We start from the raw sequence: 22,917 nt of genomic DNA, 5'->3' as shown, positions 1-22,917 counted from the left end.
CTTGGTTTTTATGGGCCTGCAACATCAACAAATTAGCAAAGGATTAGCATTTGGGGCTTGGGATAGGGTTTTTGTTATTAGGGTTAGGGTTTCCTAAAGCCCCAACCTTAACCCTAAAACCTGAACCAAAGCAATAACCCTGACACCAATAAACCGTACCAACCGTAAACCCTAAAAGAAACAACCCATATTCCAAAGTCCCATCACCGAAAGACCCATAACCCAAAGTCCCATAAACCAAAGTCCCATAACCCAAAGACCCATAACCCAAAGACCCATAACCTAAAGTCCCATAACCCAAAGTCCGACAACCCAAAGTCCCATAACCCAAAGACCCATAACCCAAAGACCCATAACCCAAAGTCCCATAACCCAGAGTCCGACAACCCAAAGTCCCATAACCCAAAGTCCTATAACCCAAAGTCCTATAACCCAAAGTCCCATAACCCAAAGTCCCATAACCCAAAGTCCCATAACCCAAAGTCCTATAACCCAAAGTCCTATAACCCAAAGTCCTATAACCCAAAGTCCTATAACCCAAAGACCCATAACCCAAAGTCCTATAACCCAAAGTCCCATAACCCAAAGTCCTATAACCCAAAGACCCATAAACCAAAGTCCCATAACCCAAAGTCCTATAACCCAAAGTCCTATAACCCAAAGTCCTATAACCCAAAGACCCATAACCCAAAGTCCTATAACCCAAAGTCCCATAACCCAAAGTCCTATAACCCAAAGTCCCATAACCCAGAGACCCATAACCCAAAGTCCCATAACCCAAAGTCCTATAACCCAAAGTCCCATAACCCAGAGACCCATAACCCAAAGTCCCATAACCCAAAGTCCCATAACCCAAAGTCCCATAACCCAAAGTCCTATAACCCAAAGTCCCATAACCCAGAGACCCATAACCCAAAGTCCCATAACCCAAAGTCCCATAAACCAAAGTCCTATAACCCAAAGTCCCATAACCCAGAGACCCATAACCCAAAGTCCCATAACCCAAAGTCCCATAACCCAAAGTTCCATAACCAAAAGTCCCACAACCAAAAGTCCAACCTGAAGTCTGACATAAACCCTAACCCAAACTAAACCCTGAACTAAACCCAGACTAAATCCCAAACCAAAATCTAAGCTGTTATTTTGAAGTCCTGGAGATTTTTCTAGTCTAGTCCGTCTGACTTTGTGACCTTTCTGGTGACCTTGACCTTTTGAAATCAACCATCATCATTGGCCTCCGTCAGGTGGAGGTTCTTTCATTTAAACATGGCCGTCTATCTCCATCCTTCCATCAGCCTCAGCACCATCAAACATGAACCCGTGTCATTAACGCACATCACCCCCCCCCCCCACCAACACCCCCATGATGGAATGAGACCGGGGGGCTTGCCGACATCACACCACCTCTAATATTGATGATGCTCGCGCCCCATTGGCTGGCAAAGCGAGGCCACGAGCTCAAAGGGTTGCGGAGAGTGCGAGCGAGGTGTGTTGGGGGGGTGCGGGGGCGGGGGCGGGGGGTGCGGGGGCATGAACGCGGCGAGGAGGTGATTACTGGAGCTCCTAATTTGAGTAATGAGGCCGGGGTGAGAGGAGCAGCCGAGACCGCCAGGAGATGGGGGGGCGGAGGGGGGGGTCCACGTGTGGGGAATAAGGATGGTGAGGAACTGGGACGGGGGGGGGCGACCTCCAGACTTGTAGTTTGATCCAACATAAAATATCAATTTATCCGCTGCAATCCTTATGGAATATTGTATTTTTTTTTTTTTTTGGGGGGGGGGGGGGCTTGAAAATCCCTGTGCGAGGATTGCCTTGTATTTACTTATTCCCCGTCCTCTTAACGCCGCGTGGAAATATGCAAATGAAGACGCTCGCTGAGGGAGTCGGAGTTCTCACTTCCAAACTTATTTACACACACATGTATCGCCGAGGGTGACCTCTTTAATTACACCCCCCCTTACCCCCCCCTCCACCGGAGCACTAAAATGGGGCGTTTACGTCTGAGGGTCAAAGGGTCACAGCACAGCGGCCGCGTCAACGTGTGGCGTCCAAAATCTAACCTTGATGTGCTTTTAGTCAACCCTACTGGGATCCCGCCAATTTATGTGCCTGTAGCTTTAATGCTAATGAGCTATTGTATATTTTAGCCACTTTTTATATATATATATATATATATATATATAGTGTCGTCGTCCCTCGCCTCTTTCAGGTTCAGATCTCGCCGCTTCATTGTGTCACGGGTCTTCAAAACAACTTATTGTTAGGCGACGAGTTAATATGAGCTAGCTAACAACGCATAGGAAATGGATGGATGGAGTGCAAAATTGATTATAGGGGTGTTATTTCTTGTCTAGAGAGCTCTAATAATGTTAAAACCATATTTAGAAGGTTCTTCAAAGCAACTTATTGTTAGGCAAAACTAATTCGACATATTCTTGGACAAACGTCAACATTTTGTCCTTAAAGGGGAATTTTTATAACACGAGAAAACAAGTTAATATGAGCTAGCTAACAATGTACGTCATTGGGTTTTCTCAGAGTAACCCTAACCCCGCGACCCTAGGTATAGAAAATGGACGGATGGAGTGTAAAGGTGACTATAGGGGTGTTATTTCATGTCTAGAGAGCTCTAATAATGTTAAAACCATATTTAGAAGGTTCTTCAAAACAACTTATTGTTAGGCAAAACTAATTCGACATATTCTTGGCCAAAATTCAACATTTTGTCCTTAAAGGGGAATTTTTATAACACGAGAAAACGAGTTAATATGATCTAGCTAACAATGTACGTCATTGGGTTTTCTCAGAGTAACCCTAACCCCGCGAACCTAAGCATAGAAAATGGACGGACGGAGTGTAAAGGTGACTATAGGGGTGTTATTTCATGTCTAGAGAGCTCTAATAATGTTAAAACCATATTTAGAAGGTTCTTTAAAACAACTTATTGCTAGGCAAAACTAATTCGACATATTCTTGGACAAAATTCAACATTTTGTCCTTAAAGGGGAATTTTGCTTTTGGGGGAATTTTGCCCATCTTTCATAATCCTTGTGTGAAACACAAACACATATTTATTTCCCTTTTCTGTGCATTATAACACGAGAAAATGAGTTAATATGAGCTAGCTAACAATGATTGTCATTGGGTTTTCTCAGAGTAACCCTGACCCTGTGACCCAAGGCATAGAAAATGGATGGATGGAGTGTAAAGGTGACTATAGGGGTGTTATTTCATGTCTAGAGAGCTCTAATAGTGTTAAAACCATATTTAGAAGGTTCTTCAAAACAACTTATTGTTAGGCAAAACTAATTCGACATATTCTTAAAGTCCTTAAAGGGGAATTTTGCCCATCTTTCACAATCCTTGTGTGAAACACAAACACATATTTCTTTCCCCTTTCCGGGCATTATACCACGAGAAAACGAGTTAATATGAGCTAGCTAACAATGCACGTCATTGGGTTTTCTCAGGGTAACCCTAACCCCGCGACCCTAGGCATAGAAAATGGATGGGTGGAGTGTAAAGGTGACTATAGGGGTGTTATTTCATGTCTAAAGAGCTCTAATAATGTTATAACCATATTTAGAAGGTTCTTCAAAACAACTTATTGTTAGGCAAAACTAATTTGACATATTCTTGGCCAAAATTCAACATTTTCCCCATCTTTCACAACCCTTGTGTGAAACAAAAACATATATTTATTTCCCTTTTCTGTGCATAATAACACGAGAAAACGTGTTAATATGAGCTAGCTAACAATGCACGTCATTGGGTTTTCTCAGGGTAACCCTAACCCAGCGAACCTAGGCATAGGAAATGGATGGATGGAGTGTAAAGGTGACTATAGGGGTGTTATTTCATGTCTAGAGAGCTCTAATAATGTTAAAACCATATTTAGAAGGTTCTTCAAAACAACTTATTCCACATATTCTTGGACAAAATTCAACATTTTGTCCTTAAAGGGGAATTTTGCCCATCTTTCACAATCGTTTTGTGAAACACAAACATATATTTATTTCCCTTTTCTGTGCATTATAACACAGGAAAACGAGTTAATATGAGCTAGCTAACAATGCACGTCATTGGGTTTTCTCAGGGTAACCCTAACCTTGCGACCCTAGGCATAGAAAATGGATGGATGGAGTGTAGAGGTGACTATAGGGGTGTTATTTCATGTCTAGAGAGCTCTAATAATGTTAAAACCATATTTAGAAGGTTCTTCAAAACAACTTATTGTTAGGCAAAACTAATTCGACATATTCTTAAAGTCCTTAAAGGGGAATTTTGCCCATCTTTCACAATCCTTGTGTGAAACACAAACACATATTTCTTTCCCCTTTCCGGGCATTATACCACGAGAAAACGAGTTAATATGAGCTAGCTAACAATGCACGTCATTGGGTTTTCTCAGGGTAACCCTAACCCCGCGACCCTAGGCATAGAAAATGGATGGATGGAGGGTAAAGGGGACTATAGGGGTGTTGTTTCATGTCCAGAGAGCTCTATTAGTGTTAAAACCATATTAAGAAGGTTGTAAACAGTTTTTCTATGCTGTAATTCTGAACAAACCTAGGCATAGAAAATAGATGGATGGAGTGTAAAGGTGACTATAGGGGTGTTATTTCATGTCTAGAGAGCTCTAATAATGTTAAAACCATATTTAGAAGGTAGACGGTTTAGAAGGTTCTTCAAAACAACTTATTGTTAGGCAAAAAAAATCGACATATTCTTGGCCAAAATTCAACATTTTGTCCTTAAAGGGGAATTTTGCCCATCTTTCACAATCGTTTTGTGAAACACAAACATATATTTATTTCCCTTTTCTGTGCATTATAACACAAGAAAACGAGTTAATATGAGCTAGCTAACAATGCACGTCATTGGGTTTTCTCAGGGTAACCCTAACCTTGCGACCCTAGGCATAGAAAATGGATGGGTGGAGTGTAAAGGTGACTATAGGGGTGTTATTTCATGTCTAGAGAGCTCTAATAATGTTAAAACCATATTTAGAAGGTTGTAAACAGTTTTTCTATGCTGTAATTCTGAAAAAAAATTCAATTTCCTGTACATCACGGGATTAAGGAGAACATAAATGTCAGCGGCACTAGGCTAGTTAGAGTCCGTGTGCGTCAAAGGGAACCTTGAATGTGACGTACAAAAGTACACTTGGATGTCAAAAGTGACCAAAGAACAACACCAACTTCCTGTCTTCCGCTTCCTGTTCCAAAGTGAACGACAGCAGCATGTTTCCTAATGTCTTCCCCTCCTCCTTCCTCTTATTTCGTCTCCCGGCCATGCAGCGGCGGCGGCGGCGGTGGCGGGGGCGAGGACAAAGTCAGTAATTTGCGAGACAGAAGAGACGGCAGACAGCTGACGGTGAGGACGGCTAATTAAGAGACCTGCCCAAGCATCAAACAAGCAGCCCCCCCCCCAAAAAAAAAAAATCCATGACAGGCCAACGATTATGGAAATGATATTACATTGGCTTCTTTAATCGTTGCATCACATTGCAATTCCCCCCCCCACCCCCTCGCCACCCTTTCACACATGGGGGAACTCGCTTGCGTTCGGCAAAGTGTTGGGCCGCAGAGGAGGAAGAGGAGGAGGACGGCCTGATCAATAAAGATAGTGGAGCTGGAGGATATTATTCCGCACACTTGCCACTGACTTGAGGACATGGGAGCCTTTTATTGTGGCCAATCAGGAGGGAGGATGAACCGTACCAGGACTGTTTCAAAGTCAAAACATCTTAATCAGTCAGCTACAAACGTGGGAGCTTTAAATGCTAGCTCAATTTTTGTCTTAACCTATTGTAGCGGAACCTTGGTTAGCATCCGCTCTGGTTAGCGTGTTGTCCAGTTAACATTCATTCATTCATTTTCTACCGCGTATCCTCATGAGAGTCGCTAGGGTGCTGGAGCCTATCCCAGCTGTCTTCGGGCGAGAGAGGCGGGGTACACACTGGACTGGTGGCCAGCCAATCACAGGGCACATATAGACAAACAACCATTCACACTCACATTCATACCTATGGACAATTTGGAGTCGCTAATTAACCTAGCATGTTTTTGGAATGTGGGAGGAAAACCGGAGAAAACCCACCCATGCACGGGGAGAACATGCAAACTTCACACAGATATGGCCCGAAGGTGGAATCGAACTCGGGTTCGTACTTTTTATTTCATTTGAACATGCATCAGATTCCAATTGAGCGCATCCCATAATCAGTTCCCAGCTCCACATGTCGAAAAGGAGTAGGAAGAAGCAAAGCTTATTAAATCCTACCCCTCCATCTGGTACTTTTACAATCACTAACTGTTACATTTGTTCACTTCCTGCTTTCCTAATATAATTTAAGTTAGTTTTTTATTATTTTATTGACTTTTATTTTTTTATTTTAATGTAATTTAATTTTATTTATTTTATTGTATTTATTTTTAATTTTATTTAATTTTAATTTTTATGTATTTATTTATTTTTAATTTTATTTAATTTTAATTTTAATGTATTTATTTATTTTTAATTTTATTTAATTTTAATTTTTATGTATTTATTTATTTAATTATTTTTTAAATTTATTTTCACGTACCAAAGTAGGAGGTGATATGATGATATTGTTTCTTGAATTGGCTCATCGTTGTGCATTGTTTGAGGGTCTGACTCAATCCATTCCACAGTTTGATTCCAAACTGTTTAAATCAAAGCTATTTTTTTAATGTTAAACTTCATCAATGTTAAAATCTTTTCTTCTCCCGACCGCCATCATCCCAAGCCGTCCATCAGATATCACCCCCCTCAGTGAGCTGTCACTCAACCCCGGGTCGCCATGGGGACAAGGAGGCCGTACATCTACGCAAGTCTTGCTGCGCTAACATCTCAGCATCCTATATTTTCCAAGGCGAGAATCAAAGTGGGTGGAAAGCGAAGGCGTGATGTATTATTGATGGCCACCAGAGTACACACACACACACACACAAGAGTTGATTGACACATTCCAGTGTGGGACATTTAAAGTGCCGGTACATCTTTTAAGGTGACACATCCACTACTATGGCTAAAAAACATCACACATACAAAAAGCCTTAAAGCTTTCATTTCACAGAGACATCTTTGTTATAAATGACGTAATAAAAGTTATTTTACATATTTTGTCATATTGTCGGATTAGCATATTACAGAGTAGCAGTAAAGTGAGAGCTTGATGTAAACAAACATGAATGAATAACAGTCCCGTAGAGTCAGGTGACCATGCTGCTGCTGTTGCTGGGAACGCACACCCTGCCCCCCAGCGAGCCCCCCAGTCTACATACCTGCAAAGCGTAGACGGGTCTGCACAAGGTGTGCATGTACGATGTACGATTTACTCCCAACACAGAAAAACCTACATCTTTTTCTACATCTCTTTTCCATGGAAATCCACAACAGGAAGTGAATAATTCCATTCCCGGCATCAAACCATTCCCGACATGGCTGCTTCTCAAGTAGCGGTGAGGGAGCGACTATGATAGATTTTATCGTTTTTTTCTCAATTGCATTTCAATACACACACCTTTAAATACTATACAGGTAACGTTTAAGGTTACATTTCAACATCGCTAATTGGCTTTTAAGTGTAAAAAGAAGTTAAACAAGTACCAATAAGATAATAAAGGACAGCAAAATCTTAATGCTGGAATTTTGGGAACACCATTACCAACTTCCGCCTACAGCAGGGGTGTCCAAAGTGCAGCCCGCGGGCTACAAACAGTGACAAAAATAATAAAATAAAATAAAATAAAATAAAATAAAATAAAATAAAATAAAATAAAATAAAATAAAATAAAATAAAATAAAATTAGGAAAGCAGGAAGTGAACAAATGTAACAGTTACTGATTGTAAAAGTACAATATTTACATCACATCCGATGGACTCCAGACCCATCGTAGCATCATCATGCAGATGTGATTTCTTATGGGTATGCCTAAAAAACACCCGTCTATTATGAACCACTTTTTTCGTTAGCTTGGTTTATAGTTTGTCTATCGAATTTTAATGACAGATGGCCTGTTAGCTGGATGTTTGGTTCGTTTTTAATACTGTTATTACTGGAATTTGATACATTTTCACACACATTGTTGCATCGAGTCAAAAAAACCAAAAATGTTCTCCTCCCGTTCAGTGTGGAAGTGGTACGTTTTTGGTTTCATAATTTTGTTCTTCAAATAAAAATAAAATTAAAAAAATTATATTTAATTAATTAGAAAAAATAAAAATAAAAATAAAAATAAAAATAAAAATAAAAATAAAAATAAAAATAAAAATAAAAATAAAAATAAAAATAAAAATAAAAATAAAAATAAAAATAAAAATAAAAATAAAAATAAAAATAAAAATAAAAATTGAAAATTAAAAAAAATTAAAATTTAAATTAAATAAACAAAAAACTTAAACTATATTAGGAAAGCAGGAAGTGAACAAATGTAACAGTTAGTGATTGTAAAAGTACCAGATGGAGGGGTAGGATTTAATAAGCTTTGCTTCTTCCTACTCCTTTTGGACATGTGGAACTGGGAACTGATTATGGGATGTACTCAATTGTAATCTGATGCATGTTCAAATGAAATAAAACCATTACCATTACCATTACCATTACCATTACCATTACATTACCATATTTTCATTGGCCTGTGACACATTTTATAAGTAAAATAAAACCCAAACCCCAGCAAAAATAAGAACCCGCTAAATAACTTAACAATCACAACCATTTCACCGACGAGTAACAACTTAGGAGAACGTGTCGCATATGCATCTTATGTTGAGGTTCCGACCACCACAAGCTCAAGTCCAGTTTTGTTCATGAACCCGAAGCGGTACACGGCGACCATCTTTATGTCAGGTTGTAGCCTAGCGCCACTGTGTGTGATTGAGTGTGTGTGTGTGTGTGTGTGTGTGTCCACCAGGCCAGATTGATGGACTTGTAGTGTGTGTAGTGTGACATGTCAGAGGGTGTTGCGATGGGTTGCGTTCCTCGACGCGGTGGCCGAGGGGAGGAGGCGGTGCGAGTACAAGGAGCTGCCTCACTGCCACCGTCACAGTGATGAAGGACGGATTGGCTGGGCTCTGATCGGAGTGCTTCATCACTGTGATGTATGGGGGCCGGTGTGCCCACTCCAACCCCCTCCACCCACCCCCACCCCGCCCCGTGCCGCCTCTCTCTCTGTTTGTAAGTCTGGCTAAATGTTTCCCCGCTGTTAAGCACCTTTTTGCTGTTTTTTCCCCCCCGTTGGAAAGACATCAGAGCGCAGGTGGTTTGTATTATTCCCGAAAAATTCCACTCATGACTGCATGGAGAATCACTTCATCCCGACTCTGTCATGTCTCCAACAAGGGGGGGGGGGGGGGGGGGCACTAAGACTAAACACGAGTAAATAAAAGATGTTTATGAGCGTGCAACACTCACTGGACATTTCATTAGGTACACCCACACAATGCTTTGATTGAGGTTGTTTATGAACATCAAATGGAAGAAAACTAACAAAAAAAAGGCTTCGCTACACATCTTAAAAGTCACTGCATCTTAATCAGTCGGCTACAAATGTGGAAGGTTTAAGTGTGATCATTTTGTTTTTGTCTTCACCTACTGTAGTGGAACCTTGGTTAGCATCCGCCCTGGTTAGCGTGTTGTTTAGTTAACATTCATTCATTCATTTTCTACCGCTTGTCCTCACGAAGGTCGCGGGGGGGGGGGTGCTGGAGCCTATCCCAGCTGTCTTCGGGTGACAGGATCAAAAAGCGTACACCCTGGACTGGTGGCCAGCCAATCACAGGGCACATATAGACAAACAACCATTCACACTCACATTCATACCTATGGACAATTTGGAGTCGCTAATTAACCTAGCATGTTTTTGGAATGTGGGAGGAAACCGGAGTACCCGGAGAAAACCCACGCATGCACGGGGAGAACATGCAAACTCCACACAGAGATGGCCGAGGGTGGGATTGAACCCTGGTCTCCTAGCTGTGAGGTCTGCGCGCTAGCCACTCGAGTGCCGAAATTAAAATTAAAATTAAAATTAAAATTAAAATTAAAATTAAAATTAAAATTAAAATTAAAATTAAAATTAAAATTAAAATTAAAATTAAAATTAAAATTAAAATTAAAATTAAAATTAAAATTAAAATTAAAATTAAAATTAAAATTAAGAAAACATTATTGTTATTAATTTAGCGATTCCCTACGACCAAAGCGAGGCGATTATTCCATCCACATGTAAATGGATGACTTATAATAAACAACGAGTATGAATTCCAATTCAAAGACGTCGTCATGTGATGTTGTCTTTCCCGTCAAGACGCCACAAACACTTTGTTCCAGACAGCGCTGCTTGCTAACCCCCACAAGTAAAGCCTTCCTCTGTGGGCAGGGTGTGGTTTGCTTGTATGGCGTCCCCTGGGTCGGGGTCCCGCACTGTAATCAGATGACAAGCGTATTGTCTGGCGGCTAAGACCGGGATTACTTTGCTAACCTTCTCAGAGCCTGTCGGGAAACAATGAGGGCGGACGGAGGGAGTGTTTGGAAAGAGCTCCCCTTACGTGGAAACACGCCACGAATCTTTTCAGTCGATGCTTATTGTATTTACAGGAGGAACCGTACTTGCTGACACAGGCGGAGCTTTAAAATGGAGTCTGATTGCATCACTGTAAGAACCACGTGATTTATCCCAAGTGATTTATCATAATAAAGATTTTTTTGGTAAGAAACCGTATGTAGGTCTTAGGGATTTTCAATGTGAAAAGTCATAACTTCATGGTCATCAAAATTCCCTGCAAACAAACAGAAAATAAAAATCAAAGTTAATATATCTAAAAATTCATTCATTCATTCATTTTCTACCGCCTTTTCCTCACGAGGGTCGTGGGGGGTGCTGGAGCCTATCCCAGCTGTCTTTGGGCAAGAGGCCTGTAATTGGCTGGGGTACACCCTGGCCACCAGTGCAGGGTGTACCCCAGCCAATCACAGGGCACATATAGACAAACAACCATTCACACTCACATTCATACCTATGGACAATTTGGGGTTGCTAATTAACCTAGCATGTTTTTTGGAATGTGGGAGGAAACCGGAGTAGCCGGAGAAAACCCACGCATGCACGGGGAGAACATGCAAACTCCACACAGAGATGGCCGAGGGTGGAATTGAACCCTGGTCTCCTAGCTGTGAGGTCTGCGCGCTAACCACTCGAGTGCCAAAATTAAAATTAAAATTAAAATTAAAATTAAAATTAAAATTAAAAATAAAAATAAAATTAAAATTAAAATTAAAATTAAAATTAAAATTAAAATTAAAATTAAAATTAAAATTAAAATTAAAATTAAAATTAAAATTAAAATTAAAATTAAAATTAAAATTAAAATTAAGAAAACAGGAAGTGAACAAATGTAACAATTACTGATTGTAAAAATACCAGATAGAGGGGTAGGATTTAATAAGCTTTGCTTCTTCCTACTTCTTTCGGACTTTCGGACAAGGAACTGGGAACTGATTATGGGATGCACTCAATTGGAATCTGATGCATGTTCAAATGAAATAAAACCATTACCATTACCATTACCATTACCATATTTTCATTGGCCTGTGACACATTTTAGAAGTAAAATGAAACCCAAACCCCAGCAAAAATCAGAACCTCAACCTCAAACAAAATTAAAAAATTAAAAACAAAAAAAAATATTAAAAAAATAACTGTGTAAACTATATTAGGAAAGCAGGATGTGAACAAATGTAACAGTTAGTGATTGTAAAAGTACCAGATGGAGGGGTAGGATTTAATAAGCTTTGCTTCTTCCTACTCCTTTTGCACTCAATTGTAATCTGATGCACGTTCAAATTAAATAAAACCATTACCATTACCATCAAAACTCCCTGCGAACAACCTCACGACGCCGACAAACAGAAAATAAAAATCAAAGTTAATACAACTAAAATTGTAGACGGTTCTTATCCGGATAGTTAAAACAATCCCCTGTCTCCTCATTCACAGCGTCCAATTAGGACGCGCCGCTGCCATCCCATAATCACGCCGGCTGGTAAACAGAGTGGGAAAATGTTGTGTTAGTTGATACCGCCAATTAATTATATTGCAAGTCATTTAAAAATCTATAAAAGAAGTATAAACCGGTTGAGGCTGTTTGAGAAATTGTAAGTATGGTATTAAAAAATGCAATACGTGTATTTCAATGGCCTTGAGCGTTGTTATATTGGAGCCTTTTTTTTTTTTTTGAGCTCTGTCTTAAAAAGGAGTAAAGTGTAAATTATGCATATCATTCCTTCCCTTCACCAACCAACCCCCCCCTTCTTCCTCCAGCCCTTTCCCGTGCTCTTTTTTTACTTTTTTTTTTTTTTTTTGCAGGAAAACATGGCCGCAGTCCATGCGTGCTTTGTCCCGCTTGTTGGACTCTCCTTCCCCGGAGGTGGTCTCCTCACGCTGGCGGGAGGGAGGTGGAGGTGTCAGAGTGCTGCCTGGGAGAAGCTCTCTTTGGGTGCTGGAGGGAAGGAAGGATCCTTGCGTGTATGTGTGAGCAATGGAGTGTGTGGTATCGAGCCTGTTGGTGTGAGGCTGATGTTTTCCTCTCTGAGCAACGCAACTGGAAAACTACTTTTGCCCCCCCCCCCCCCTTTGAAATATGCTACTGTGAGCACATGGAAATGATGGCAGATATGTAAGAGGAAGAAAGAAACACTTCCCGTCACAAGGCCGCACGGCTTTGCGATGCATGGTTTGGTTTACGCTTCCGTGAACCTTTCAAAGTTGGGGCTGCACGTGTACTCGCTGCCCAAATCCGAAATTTGGGATTTTCCGGTGTGTCAACTCAGCAAGCAGCCAAGACTTCCCGTCACAAGGCCGCACGGCTTTGCGATGCATGGTTCGGTTTACGCTTCGGTGTCGTCACCCCACCATCCCTTACTACGCTGCCGTAAACCTTTCAAAGTTGGGGCGGCACGTGTACTCTGCCCAAATCCGAGAAGTGGGATTTTCCGGTGTGTCAACTCAGCAAGCAGCCAAGACTTCCCGTCACAAGGCCGCATGGCCTTACGATGCATGGTTTGGTTTACGCTTCGGTGTCGTCACCCCACCATCCCTAACTACGCTGCCGTAAACCTTTCAAAGTTGGGGCTGCATGTGTACTCGCTGCCCAAATCCGAAATTTGGGATTTTCCGGTGCGTCAACTCAGCAAGCAGCCAAGACTTCCCGTCACAAGGCCGCACTGCTTTGCGATGCATTGTTTGGTTTACGCTTCGGTGTCGTCACACCACCATCCCTAACTACGCTGCCGTAAACCTTTCAAAGTTGGGGCTGCATGTGTACTCTGCCCAAATCCGAGAGGTGGGATTTTCCGGTGTGTCAACTCAGCAAGCAGCCAAGACTTCCCGTCACAAGGCCGCACGGCTTTGCGATGCATGGTTTGGTTTACGCTTCGGTGTCGTCACCCCACCATCCCTAACTACGCTGCCGTGAACCTTTCAAAGTTGGGGCTGCACGTGTACTCACTGCCCAAATCCGAAATTTTGGATTTTCCGGTGTGTCAACTCAGCAGGCAGCCAAGACTTCCCGTCACAAGGCTTTGCGATGCATGGTTTGGTTTACGCTTCGGTGTCGCCACCCCACCATCCCTTACTACGCTGCCGTGAACCTTTCAAAGTTGGGGCTGCACGTGTACTCGCTGCCCAAATCCGAAATTTTGGATTTTCCGGTGTGTCAACTCAGCAAGCAGCCAAGACTTCCCGTCACAAGGCCGCACGGCTTTGCGATGCATGGTTTGGTTCACGCTTCGGTGTCGTCACCCCACCATCCCTTACAACGCTGCTGTGAACCTTGTAAAGTTGGGGCGGCACGTGTAGTTTCTGCCCAAATCCGAGGGGTGGGATTTTCCGGTGCGTCAACTCAGCAAGCAGCCATGACTCTCGTTCACTATTTAGCTTGTTAGCTTCCCTAGTCGCTGTTCCAAATTGAACGAATCAGTCACCAATCACTAATCACGTTATTATGGGCTGCATTGCTTCAAGGTTAGAGGTACAACGCCGGTCAAAGGTTAGAGGACCAGTTATTTATTGAAACTCCAGTGGTTCAAGTCTAATGAATAGTTTGAAATCCAATCCACTTATTAATGATTTATGATTTATGATTTATTGTTTATTATTTATTATTTATTATTTATTATTTATTATTTATTATTTATTATTTATTATTTATTATTTATTATTTATTATTTATTATTTATTATTTATTATTTATTATTTATATAGCACATTTTATAAACAGAGTTTCCAAAGTGCTGCACAGTAAAAATACAATAAATAAAAGATACAAATTTAATTTAATCCAAAAATAAAAGATCAAATAAAAAGTAAAATAGTAAAATAGATATTTAAATATTAAAAACAAGAAAAAAGCAATAAAAATAAAAATAAAATAAAAATAAAAAATATAAAAAATAAAAAAAAAGAAGTAAAAGACACAGGACCATACGACTCACTCAGAGTTAAAATAAAAAAAAAATAAAAGTGGGTTTTAAGACGAGACTTAAAGCTTTCGATGTTGGGGGGGCTTTTTTACTTGGGAGGGGAGAGAGTTCCATAACTTGGGGCCGACCACCTAAAAGGCTCGGTCCCCCCTGGTCTTAAGTCTCGTCTTGGCCACCATAAGTTGGAGCTGGCCCTCGGACCTCAGTGACCACGCTGGAGAGTAAATTTGGATGAGGTCCGAGATCTACGTATTTGGTGCCAGGGGGTTCAAAAAGTGAAAAACCTGTTCTTAAGAAAAACTGTCTTACGAACTACAGATGTCCCGATCCGATCTTCAGGATCAGGATCTACAGTATTGGATATTAGGATATTAGGCCGCTTAGCTACAGCGGTAGTTGGCCCTCACTTCCTCACAGGAAGTGCCCTCGTGTGTGTCTGTGCCCGTATACTTAGGAAATGTAGCGTTCTGCTTAGCGGAAAAATAAAGCTCACCACGCCATGTTTGAGGTCGGCTAGTTATTTCCAAGATTACTGCGCCCTCGAGAGTGTTGGTTTCCAGTTGGGATGCGTGTGGGGAGCAACGTTTGATGGGTGCAGGGTGGGGTTTCTGGTTGACTTTGATGTTTGCTTTTAACTTGTGAAGATCTTTGTGCTGCATTTTATGTTTTATAAATAAAGTTTGATTTGCGGTGCGTTTAAATAACCTGTCAATTAGTAAAACCTGCACATTATTGCTGACCATTTGTCAACACAACAAAGACAGCGAATTGGTGTTGTTTTTTTGGCTAAAAATAAAAATAAAAATAAAAATAAAAATAAAAATAAAAATAAAAATAAAAATAAAAATAAAAATAAAAATAAAAATAAAAATAAAAATAAAAATAAAAATAAAAATAAAAATAAAAATAAAAATAAAAATAAAAATAAAAATAAAAATAAAAATAAAAATAAAAAAATTGATGGGTGCAGGGTGGGGTTTCTGGTTGACTTTCATGTTTGCTTTTAACTTGTGCTGCATTTTATGTTTTATAAATAAAGTTTGATTTGCGGTGCGTTTAAGTAACCTGTCCACCAGTAAAACCTGCACATTATTGCTGACCATTTGTCAACACAACACAAAGACAGCAAATTGGTGTTGTTTTATTGGCTATAGATAATAATAATAATAATAATAATAATAATAATAATAATAATAATAATAATAATAATAATAATAATAATAATAATAATAAGAATAATAATAATAATAATAATAATAATAATAATAATAATAATAATAATAATAATAATAATGAATAAAAATAAAATATATAAATAAAATATTTAAATAAAATATATAAAAATAAAAATAAAATATATAAAAAACAAAAATAAAATATATACAAATAAATAAAAATAAAATATATACAAATAAATAAAAATAAAAATAAAAATAAAAATAAAAATAAAAATAAAAATAAAAATAAAAATAAAAATAAAAAATAAAAATAAAAATAAAAATAAAAATAAAAATAAAAATAAAAATAAAAATAAAAATAAAAATAAAAATAAAAATAAAAATAAAAATAAAAATAAAAATAAAAAATTGATGGGTGCAGGGTGGGGTTTCTGGTTGACTTTGATGTTTGCTTTTAACTTGTGAAGATCTTTGTGCTGCATTTTATGTTTTATAAATAAAGTTTGATTTGCGGTGCGTTTAAATAACCTGTAACCAGTAAAACCTGCAAACCTGACCATTTGTCAACACAACACAAAGACAGCTAATTGGTGTTGTTTTATTGGCTATAGATAGTAGTAATAATAATATTAATAATAATAATAAATATAAATAAAAAAATAAAAAAAATAAAAAAATATAAAAAATATAAATAAAAATACAAATAAAAAAATAAAATAAAAATATATAAATAAAATATATAAATAAATAATTAAAAAAATTTTCAATGGACACCAATAATATGATCAGTGAAACTTAAACGCAAACAAAACACGAGCATCAGCACGCTGCTGCTTTGCCCATTTGAATGAACAAGTTTCTTGTTTTTCCATCAATAATATTGAAAAATGAGATGAACGTATGAATATGTACATGTAATAATAAGACCGTAAGACATGTAATAATAAAACGTTCCTACCTGGACGGAATTGAGCCTGCAGTAGCCGTTGAGCGGGAAGCGGATAACGTGCGTCGGGTCCTGGTTCCAGCCCGCGTTGACGGAGTTGCACATGACGTCTCCCGTCTCGGGGAAGATCTCCTCGATGAGGACCTTCTCGCCGCTCAGGGCGATACGCTCGCCCAGGTCGGGCGTGACGCGCACCACCAGGCAGTCGCAGGGCTGCGCCATGCGTCGCTGCTCGCGCTCCTGCTTCCAGCGCTCCAGCTCCTTGATCATGGGCGTCAGCTGGTAGTAGCGCGCCTCCTCGTACAGGAGGTGGAAGTCCTGCGGGGGGGCGGGAAAGTTAGCCTTTTGATTGACAGATCCATTGTTTAGCAATATTTGTATTGCTGGAGTTGACGTGTGTATTGGAGTGCATCGCAGTAAGGGGACAAAATCCAAATTTAGAGCGGTACATCAGTACACTTCAATATGTATACTACAGTATATACTGTGTACTAGTCAGTACGAGAAAAGCATGTACTTGTACATGTAACAGGGATATGCATCAGCGAGGACCTCTGACCAGCAGGGAACTTCGCCCGTAAACAAACAGAAGCCCGTCACAGTATCTTTAGCATCCCCGTGCTAGCCTTTTAGCCTTTAGCGTGTTTCCGACTCCTGCAGCAAGGCCATCGTGGGGCATCATCGTGCATGCAGACGGTTTGCAGCAGATTGTCTCCCTCTACTCCCCCCGCGGGCAAAATTCGCCCGGGGGAGTTTTTCCCCTCCGCGCATTTGCCTCTCATTTCCCACAAGAGCAGATGGCGCCATCGTTCAGCGCAACGGCGAGAAAAGAATGGAGGCGTAAGGTTCGGGTTGTAAGCAGATGGAAGGTGAGGAGACGATGTGTGTGTGTGTGGGGGGGGTGGGGGGGACTTTTAATGTATGTATGCTTGTAAAAAAATTAGTACAAAATTTTGTACAAAAATGTAAAAAAACATGAAAAAATTAGTAAAAAAATTAGTAAAAGATTTAGTATAAAATTTAGTAAAATTTAGTATTTAGTACAAAAATTAGTTAAAAAAGTAAAATTTAGTATTTAGTGAAAAAAATGCAAAAAATAGTAAAAAAATTAGTAAATAAAATGTAAAAAAAATGTAAAGAAATATTAAAAAATTGTAAAAAAATGTAAAAACAGTTGTACAAAATGTAAAAAAATGTAAAATTTAGTATTTAGTAAAACATATGTATATTTATTATTCGTTCAGCGCAACGGCGAGAAGAGAATGGAGGCGTAAGGTTCGGGTTGTAAGCAGATGGAAGGTGAGGAGACGATGTGTGTGTGGGGGCTTTTAATGTATGTATGCTTGTAAAAAAAATTAGTAAAAAATTAGTACAAAATTTTGTACAAAAATGGAAAAAAACATGAAAAAATTAGTAAAAAAATTAGTAAAAGGTTTAGTATAAAACTTAGTAAAATTTAGTATTTAGTACAAAAATTAGTTAAAAAAGTAAAATTTAGTATTTAGTGAAAAAAATACAAAAAAATAGTAAAAGATTTAGTAAATAAAATGTAAAAAAAAAGTAAAGAAATATTTCAAAATTGTAAAAAATATGTAAAAACAGTTGTACAAAATGTAAAAAAAATGTAAAATTTAGTAAAAAATATGTATATTTATTATTCGTTCAGCGCGACGGCGAGAAGAGAATGGAGGCGTAAGGTTCGGGTTGTAAGCAGATGGAAGGTGAGGAGACGATGTGTGTGTGGGGGGGGGCGGGGGGGGGCTTTTAATGTAAAAAAAAATTAGTAAAAAATTAGTACAAAATTAATACAAAATTTTGTACAAAAATGTAAAAAAACATGAAAAAATTAGTAAAAAGATTTAGTATCAAATTTTGTAAAATTTAGTATTTAGTACAAAAATTAGTTAAAAAAGTAAAATTTAGTATTTAGTGAAAAAAATACAAAAAAATAGTAAAAGATTTAGTATAAAATTTAGTAACATTTAGTATTTAGTACAAAAATTAGTTAAAAAAGTAAAATTTAGTATTTAGTGAAAAAATACAAAAAAATAGTAAAAGTGTAATAAAATAAAATAAAATAAAATGTAAAAAAATGTAAAGAAATATTTTAAAAATGTAAAAAATATGTAAAAACAGTTGTACAAAATGTCAAAATAATGTAAAATTTAGTATTTAGTAAAAAATATGTATATTTATTATTCGTTCAGCGCAACGGCGAGAAGAGAATGGAGGCGTAAGGTTCGGGTTGTAAGCAGATGGAAGGTGAGGAGACGATGGGGGCGGGGGGGGGGCTTTTAATGTATGTATGCTTTTAAAAAAATTAGTAAAAAATTAGTAAAAAATTAGTACAAAATTCTGTACAAAAATGTAAAAAAAACATGAAAAAATTAGTAAAAGATTTAGTATAAAATTTAGTAAAATTTAGTATTTTGTACAAAAATTAGTTAAAAAAGTAAAATTTTGTATTTAGTGAAAAAAATGCAAAAAATAGTAAAAAAAATAGTAAATAAAATGTAAAAAAAATGTAAAGAAATATTTAAAAATTGTAAAAAAAATTGTAAAAACAGTTGTACAAAATGTAAAAAAAATGTAAAATTTAGTATTTAGTAAAACATATGTATATTTATTATTCGTTCAGCGCAACGGCGAGAAGAGAATGGAGGCGTAAGGTTCGGGTTGTAAGCAGATGGAAGGTGAGGAGACGATGTGTGTGTGGGGGGGGCGGGGGGGGCTTTTAATGTATGTATGCTTGTAAAAAAAAATAGTACAAAATTAGTACAAAATTTTGTACAAAAATGTAAAAAAACATGAAAAAAATAGTAAAAAATTAGTAAAAGATTTAGTATAAAATTTAGTAAAATTTAGTATTTAGTACAAAAATTAGTTAAAAAAGTAAAATTTAGTATTTAGTGAAAAAAATACAAAAAAAATAGTAAAAGATTTAGTAAATAAAATGTAAAAGAAATGTAAAGAAATATTTTAAAATTGTAAAAAAATATGTAAAAACAGTTGTACAAAATGTAAATAAAATGTAAAATTTAGTATTTAGTAAAAAATATGTATATTTATTATTCGTTCAGCGCAACGGCGAGAAGAGAATGGAGGCGTAAGGTTCGGGTTGTAAGCAGATGGAAGGTGAGGAGACAATGTGTGTGTGGGGGGGGCAGGGGGGGGGCTTTTAATGTATGCTCGGTGTATGCTAATGAAGCTCTACATTAAGCGGCTATTACGACAATATTTAACTAGGATCCAGCTAAAAACCCCGTCGCTAAACAATTAGTAATTAATACAAATGCCTTGTGATTAGTAGGACAAAGATTGACGGCTTCATTCACGTTCGTTCAAATCCATCACTGCTGGTGACTTATATTACATTACAGAGGGCGTGGGTTCGATTCCTGGACACTGCTTGTGTCGAAAAAAAAACAAACAAAAAAAGGTTGCCTGAACACAGATGACAAAAACCGGCACTGAGACGCCCCCCTTTGGGCAGCGCTCTTTATCAAAGTGCCTCATTCGACCCAGGTCTGACGCCAGTGGATGGATATGTTTTTAACATGGGAGGGGGGGTGTGTGGGGGGGGGGTTCTATCTGCGAGGCACTTTAGTCATCCTGAGCGCCCTCACAAAAAAAACAGACTCATCTAAAGTGCTGAGGTGAGTTGAGACGGGGGCCGGCGGTAGCCTCGTCCTGGTTCCTGCCGCCAGCGCTAACCAGGCGACTTCATCCCCGAAAATACCTGCGTCCGGACAGCCCGTTTGAGCTGCAGAATAATGGCCGAGCTGACGAGCCGCCGGCGAGGCGACATCTCGGGGACGGAAGAGGAAGATGACAAAAATAGTCTCCGGGAGGAGGTTGGCAGGACGGATAAAGTCTAGTGTAGTGTCTAGTGTGTGCGTTTTGGACAAATGATTAGGCACGCTAGCCGAGCAGTAAGCAGTATTGTGCAACCACTAACTTTGTGCTTTCAATGCTATTTTTAACGACCAGTGTGACGGCCATTTTCATTTCATTTACTTCACTTGACAACTTCATTAATAAATCACGCTGTTTCACAGTTGAATACTGTAAATATTTAGTAAAAAATTACTAAACAATTTAGTAAAAAAATCAGTTAAAAATTAGTAAAAAAATGGTTAAAGATTTAGTAAAAAAATTGTAAAATTTAGTATTTAGTAAAAAAAGTTAAAAAATTTAGTTTAGTTAAAAAATGGTAACAAAAATTAGTAAAAAATGCAGTAAAAAATAGTAAAACAATTAGTAAAATTTAGTATTTAGTAAAAAATTTAGTTAAAAATTTAGGAAAAAAAGTAGGAAAAAAATTAGGAAAAAAGTAGGAAAAAATTAGTAAAATTTAGTATTTAGTAAAAAAATACAAAATAATAGTAAAAGATTTAGTAAAAAAATGTAAACAAATATTTTTAAAAATGTAAAATAAAATTAAAAACTGTTGTAATGTTTTTTTTTAATGTAAAATTTAGTATTTAGTAAAAAATATGTACATTTATTATGTACTGTTTGCCTAAATTAAGCATTTCCCACCATAATAATGGCGGGAAATTTCGACTTATGTCATAATTTCGACTTTCTTAGCTCAAAATTTCGACTTATTTTCTTTTTTTCAATTTTCAATTTTTATGTCATAATTTCGATTTATGTCATCATTTCGACTTTTTATCTCGTAATTTCACATTTGTATCTCATAATTTAGACTTTTTAGATAACTTTTTCTAGTCAGCTATGTCATAATTTTGACTTTTTATGTCATAATTTCGACTTTATCTCAGAATTTCGACTTTCTTATCTCAAAAGTTTGACTTTTTATCTCGTAATTTTGACTTTCTTATCTCAAAATTTCGACTTATTATCTTGCAATTTTGACTTTTTGTCATAATTTCGACTTTGTCAGAATTTCGACTTTCTTATCTCGAAATTTTGACTTTTTATCTCGTAATTTCGACTTTCTTATCCCAAATTTTGACTTTTTATCTCAAAATTTCAACTTTTTATCTCGTAATTTCGACTTTCTTATCCCAAATTTTGACTTTTTATCTCGTAATTTCGACTTTTTATCTCGTAATTTTGACTTTTTATATCATTTTTTTTAAAATATGACCAACATTGGAGTAATAAGCCAAAATGACCTCAGTTCATTCTTGCATTGTCTGTACGTCCCTGATGGGAGTTGAACGTTTTAAAACGCTGATGCAGAATGAGGACATACGGCACATCTTTAAAGGAACAGCTACCGCTTAAAAACATTTAAGATACTTAACAACGATACGCTTATTCACGTTGCTAAAACAACAAAGCTAGAGGTGACTTAGGACTTTTGTGCGTTCCGAGTACAAATCACCGGAACCGGAGCCCCCCGAGAGGTAATGAATCATCCATTTAAAGCACGAACCCACCGCTTGAGAAGCACACCTTGAGTGCCTTGCTTACTCTTGTGTGATTAATGATACGTTGAATAATGAGGGTGGTTATTAATAGGGAATTTATTTTTTTTTGCTCCGCCGATGAATTTCGACTTTCTTATCTCAAAATTTTGACATTTTATGTCACAAGTTCGACTTTATCTCAGAATTTCGACTTTCTTATCTCAAAATTTTGACTTTTTATCTCGAAATTTCAACTTATGTCATAATTTCGACTTTCTTATCTCAAAATTTCAACTTTTTATCTCGTAATTTCGACTTTTTATCTCATAATTTTGACTTTCTTATCCCAAATTTTGACTTTTTATCTCGTAATTTTGACTTTTTATATCATTTTTTTTAAACATATGACCAACATTGGAGTAATAAGCCAAAATGACCTCAGTTCATTCTTGCATTGTCTGTACGTCCCTGATGGGAGTTGAACGTTTTAAAACGCTGATGCAGAATGAGGACATACGGCACATCTTTAAAGGAACAGCTACCGCTTAAAAACATTTAAGATACTTTACAACGATACGGTTGGACTTTTTATGTCATAATTTCGACTTTATCTCAGAATTTCGACTTTCTTATCTCAAAATTTTGACATTTTATCTCGTAATTTCAACTTTTTATCTCGTAATTTTGACTTTTTATCTCAGAATTTCGACTTTCTTATCTCAAAATTTTGACTTTTTATCTCGAAATTTCAACTTATGTCATAATTTCGACTTTCTTATCTCAGAAGTTCGACTTTCTTATCTCAAAATTTTGACATTTTATGTCATAAGTTCGACTTTATCTCAGAATTTCGACTTTCTTATCTCAAAATTTTGACTTTTTATCTCGAAATTTCAACTTAT

At 37.4% G+C, this 22,917-nt stretch overlaps 1 protein-coding gene across 6 annotated transcripts in view; it reads right to left on the bottom strand.

Moving 5' to 3' along the window:
- LOC131139611 (BTB/POZ domain-containing protein kctd15) overlaps window positions 1–22,917 on the bottom strand; it is a 58,325-nt gene that overhangs the window by 1,783 nt on the left and 33,625 nt on the right. For all 6 annotated transcript variants that reach the window (XM_058089365.1, XM_058089362.1, XM_058089364.1 and 3 more), the window contains one exon: window positions 16,647–16,952. In XM_058089365.1, the coding sequence (XP_057945348.1) occupies window positions 16,647–16,952 (306 nt within the window). The remainder of the gene's footprint in view (window positions 1–16,646; window positions 16,953–22,917) is intronic.

This window comes from Doryrhamphus excisus, chromosome 12 (genome assembly GCF_030265055.1).
Source record: "Doryrhamphus excisus isolate RoL2022-K1 chromosome 12, RoL_Dexc_1.0, whole genome shotgun sequence".
In the NCBI taxonomy this organism is placed as follows: domain Eukaryota; kingdom Metazoa; phylum Chordata; class Actinopteri; order Syngnathiformes; family Syngnathidae; genus Doryrhamphus; species Doryrhamphus excisus.
Note: the sequence above shows the minus strand (reverse complement) of the source record. Positions and strands in the feature narration are given on the sequence as shown.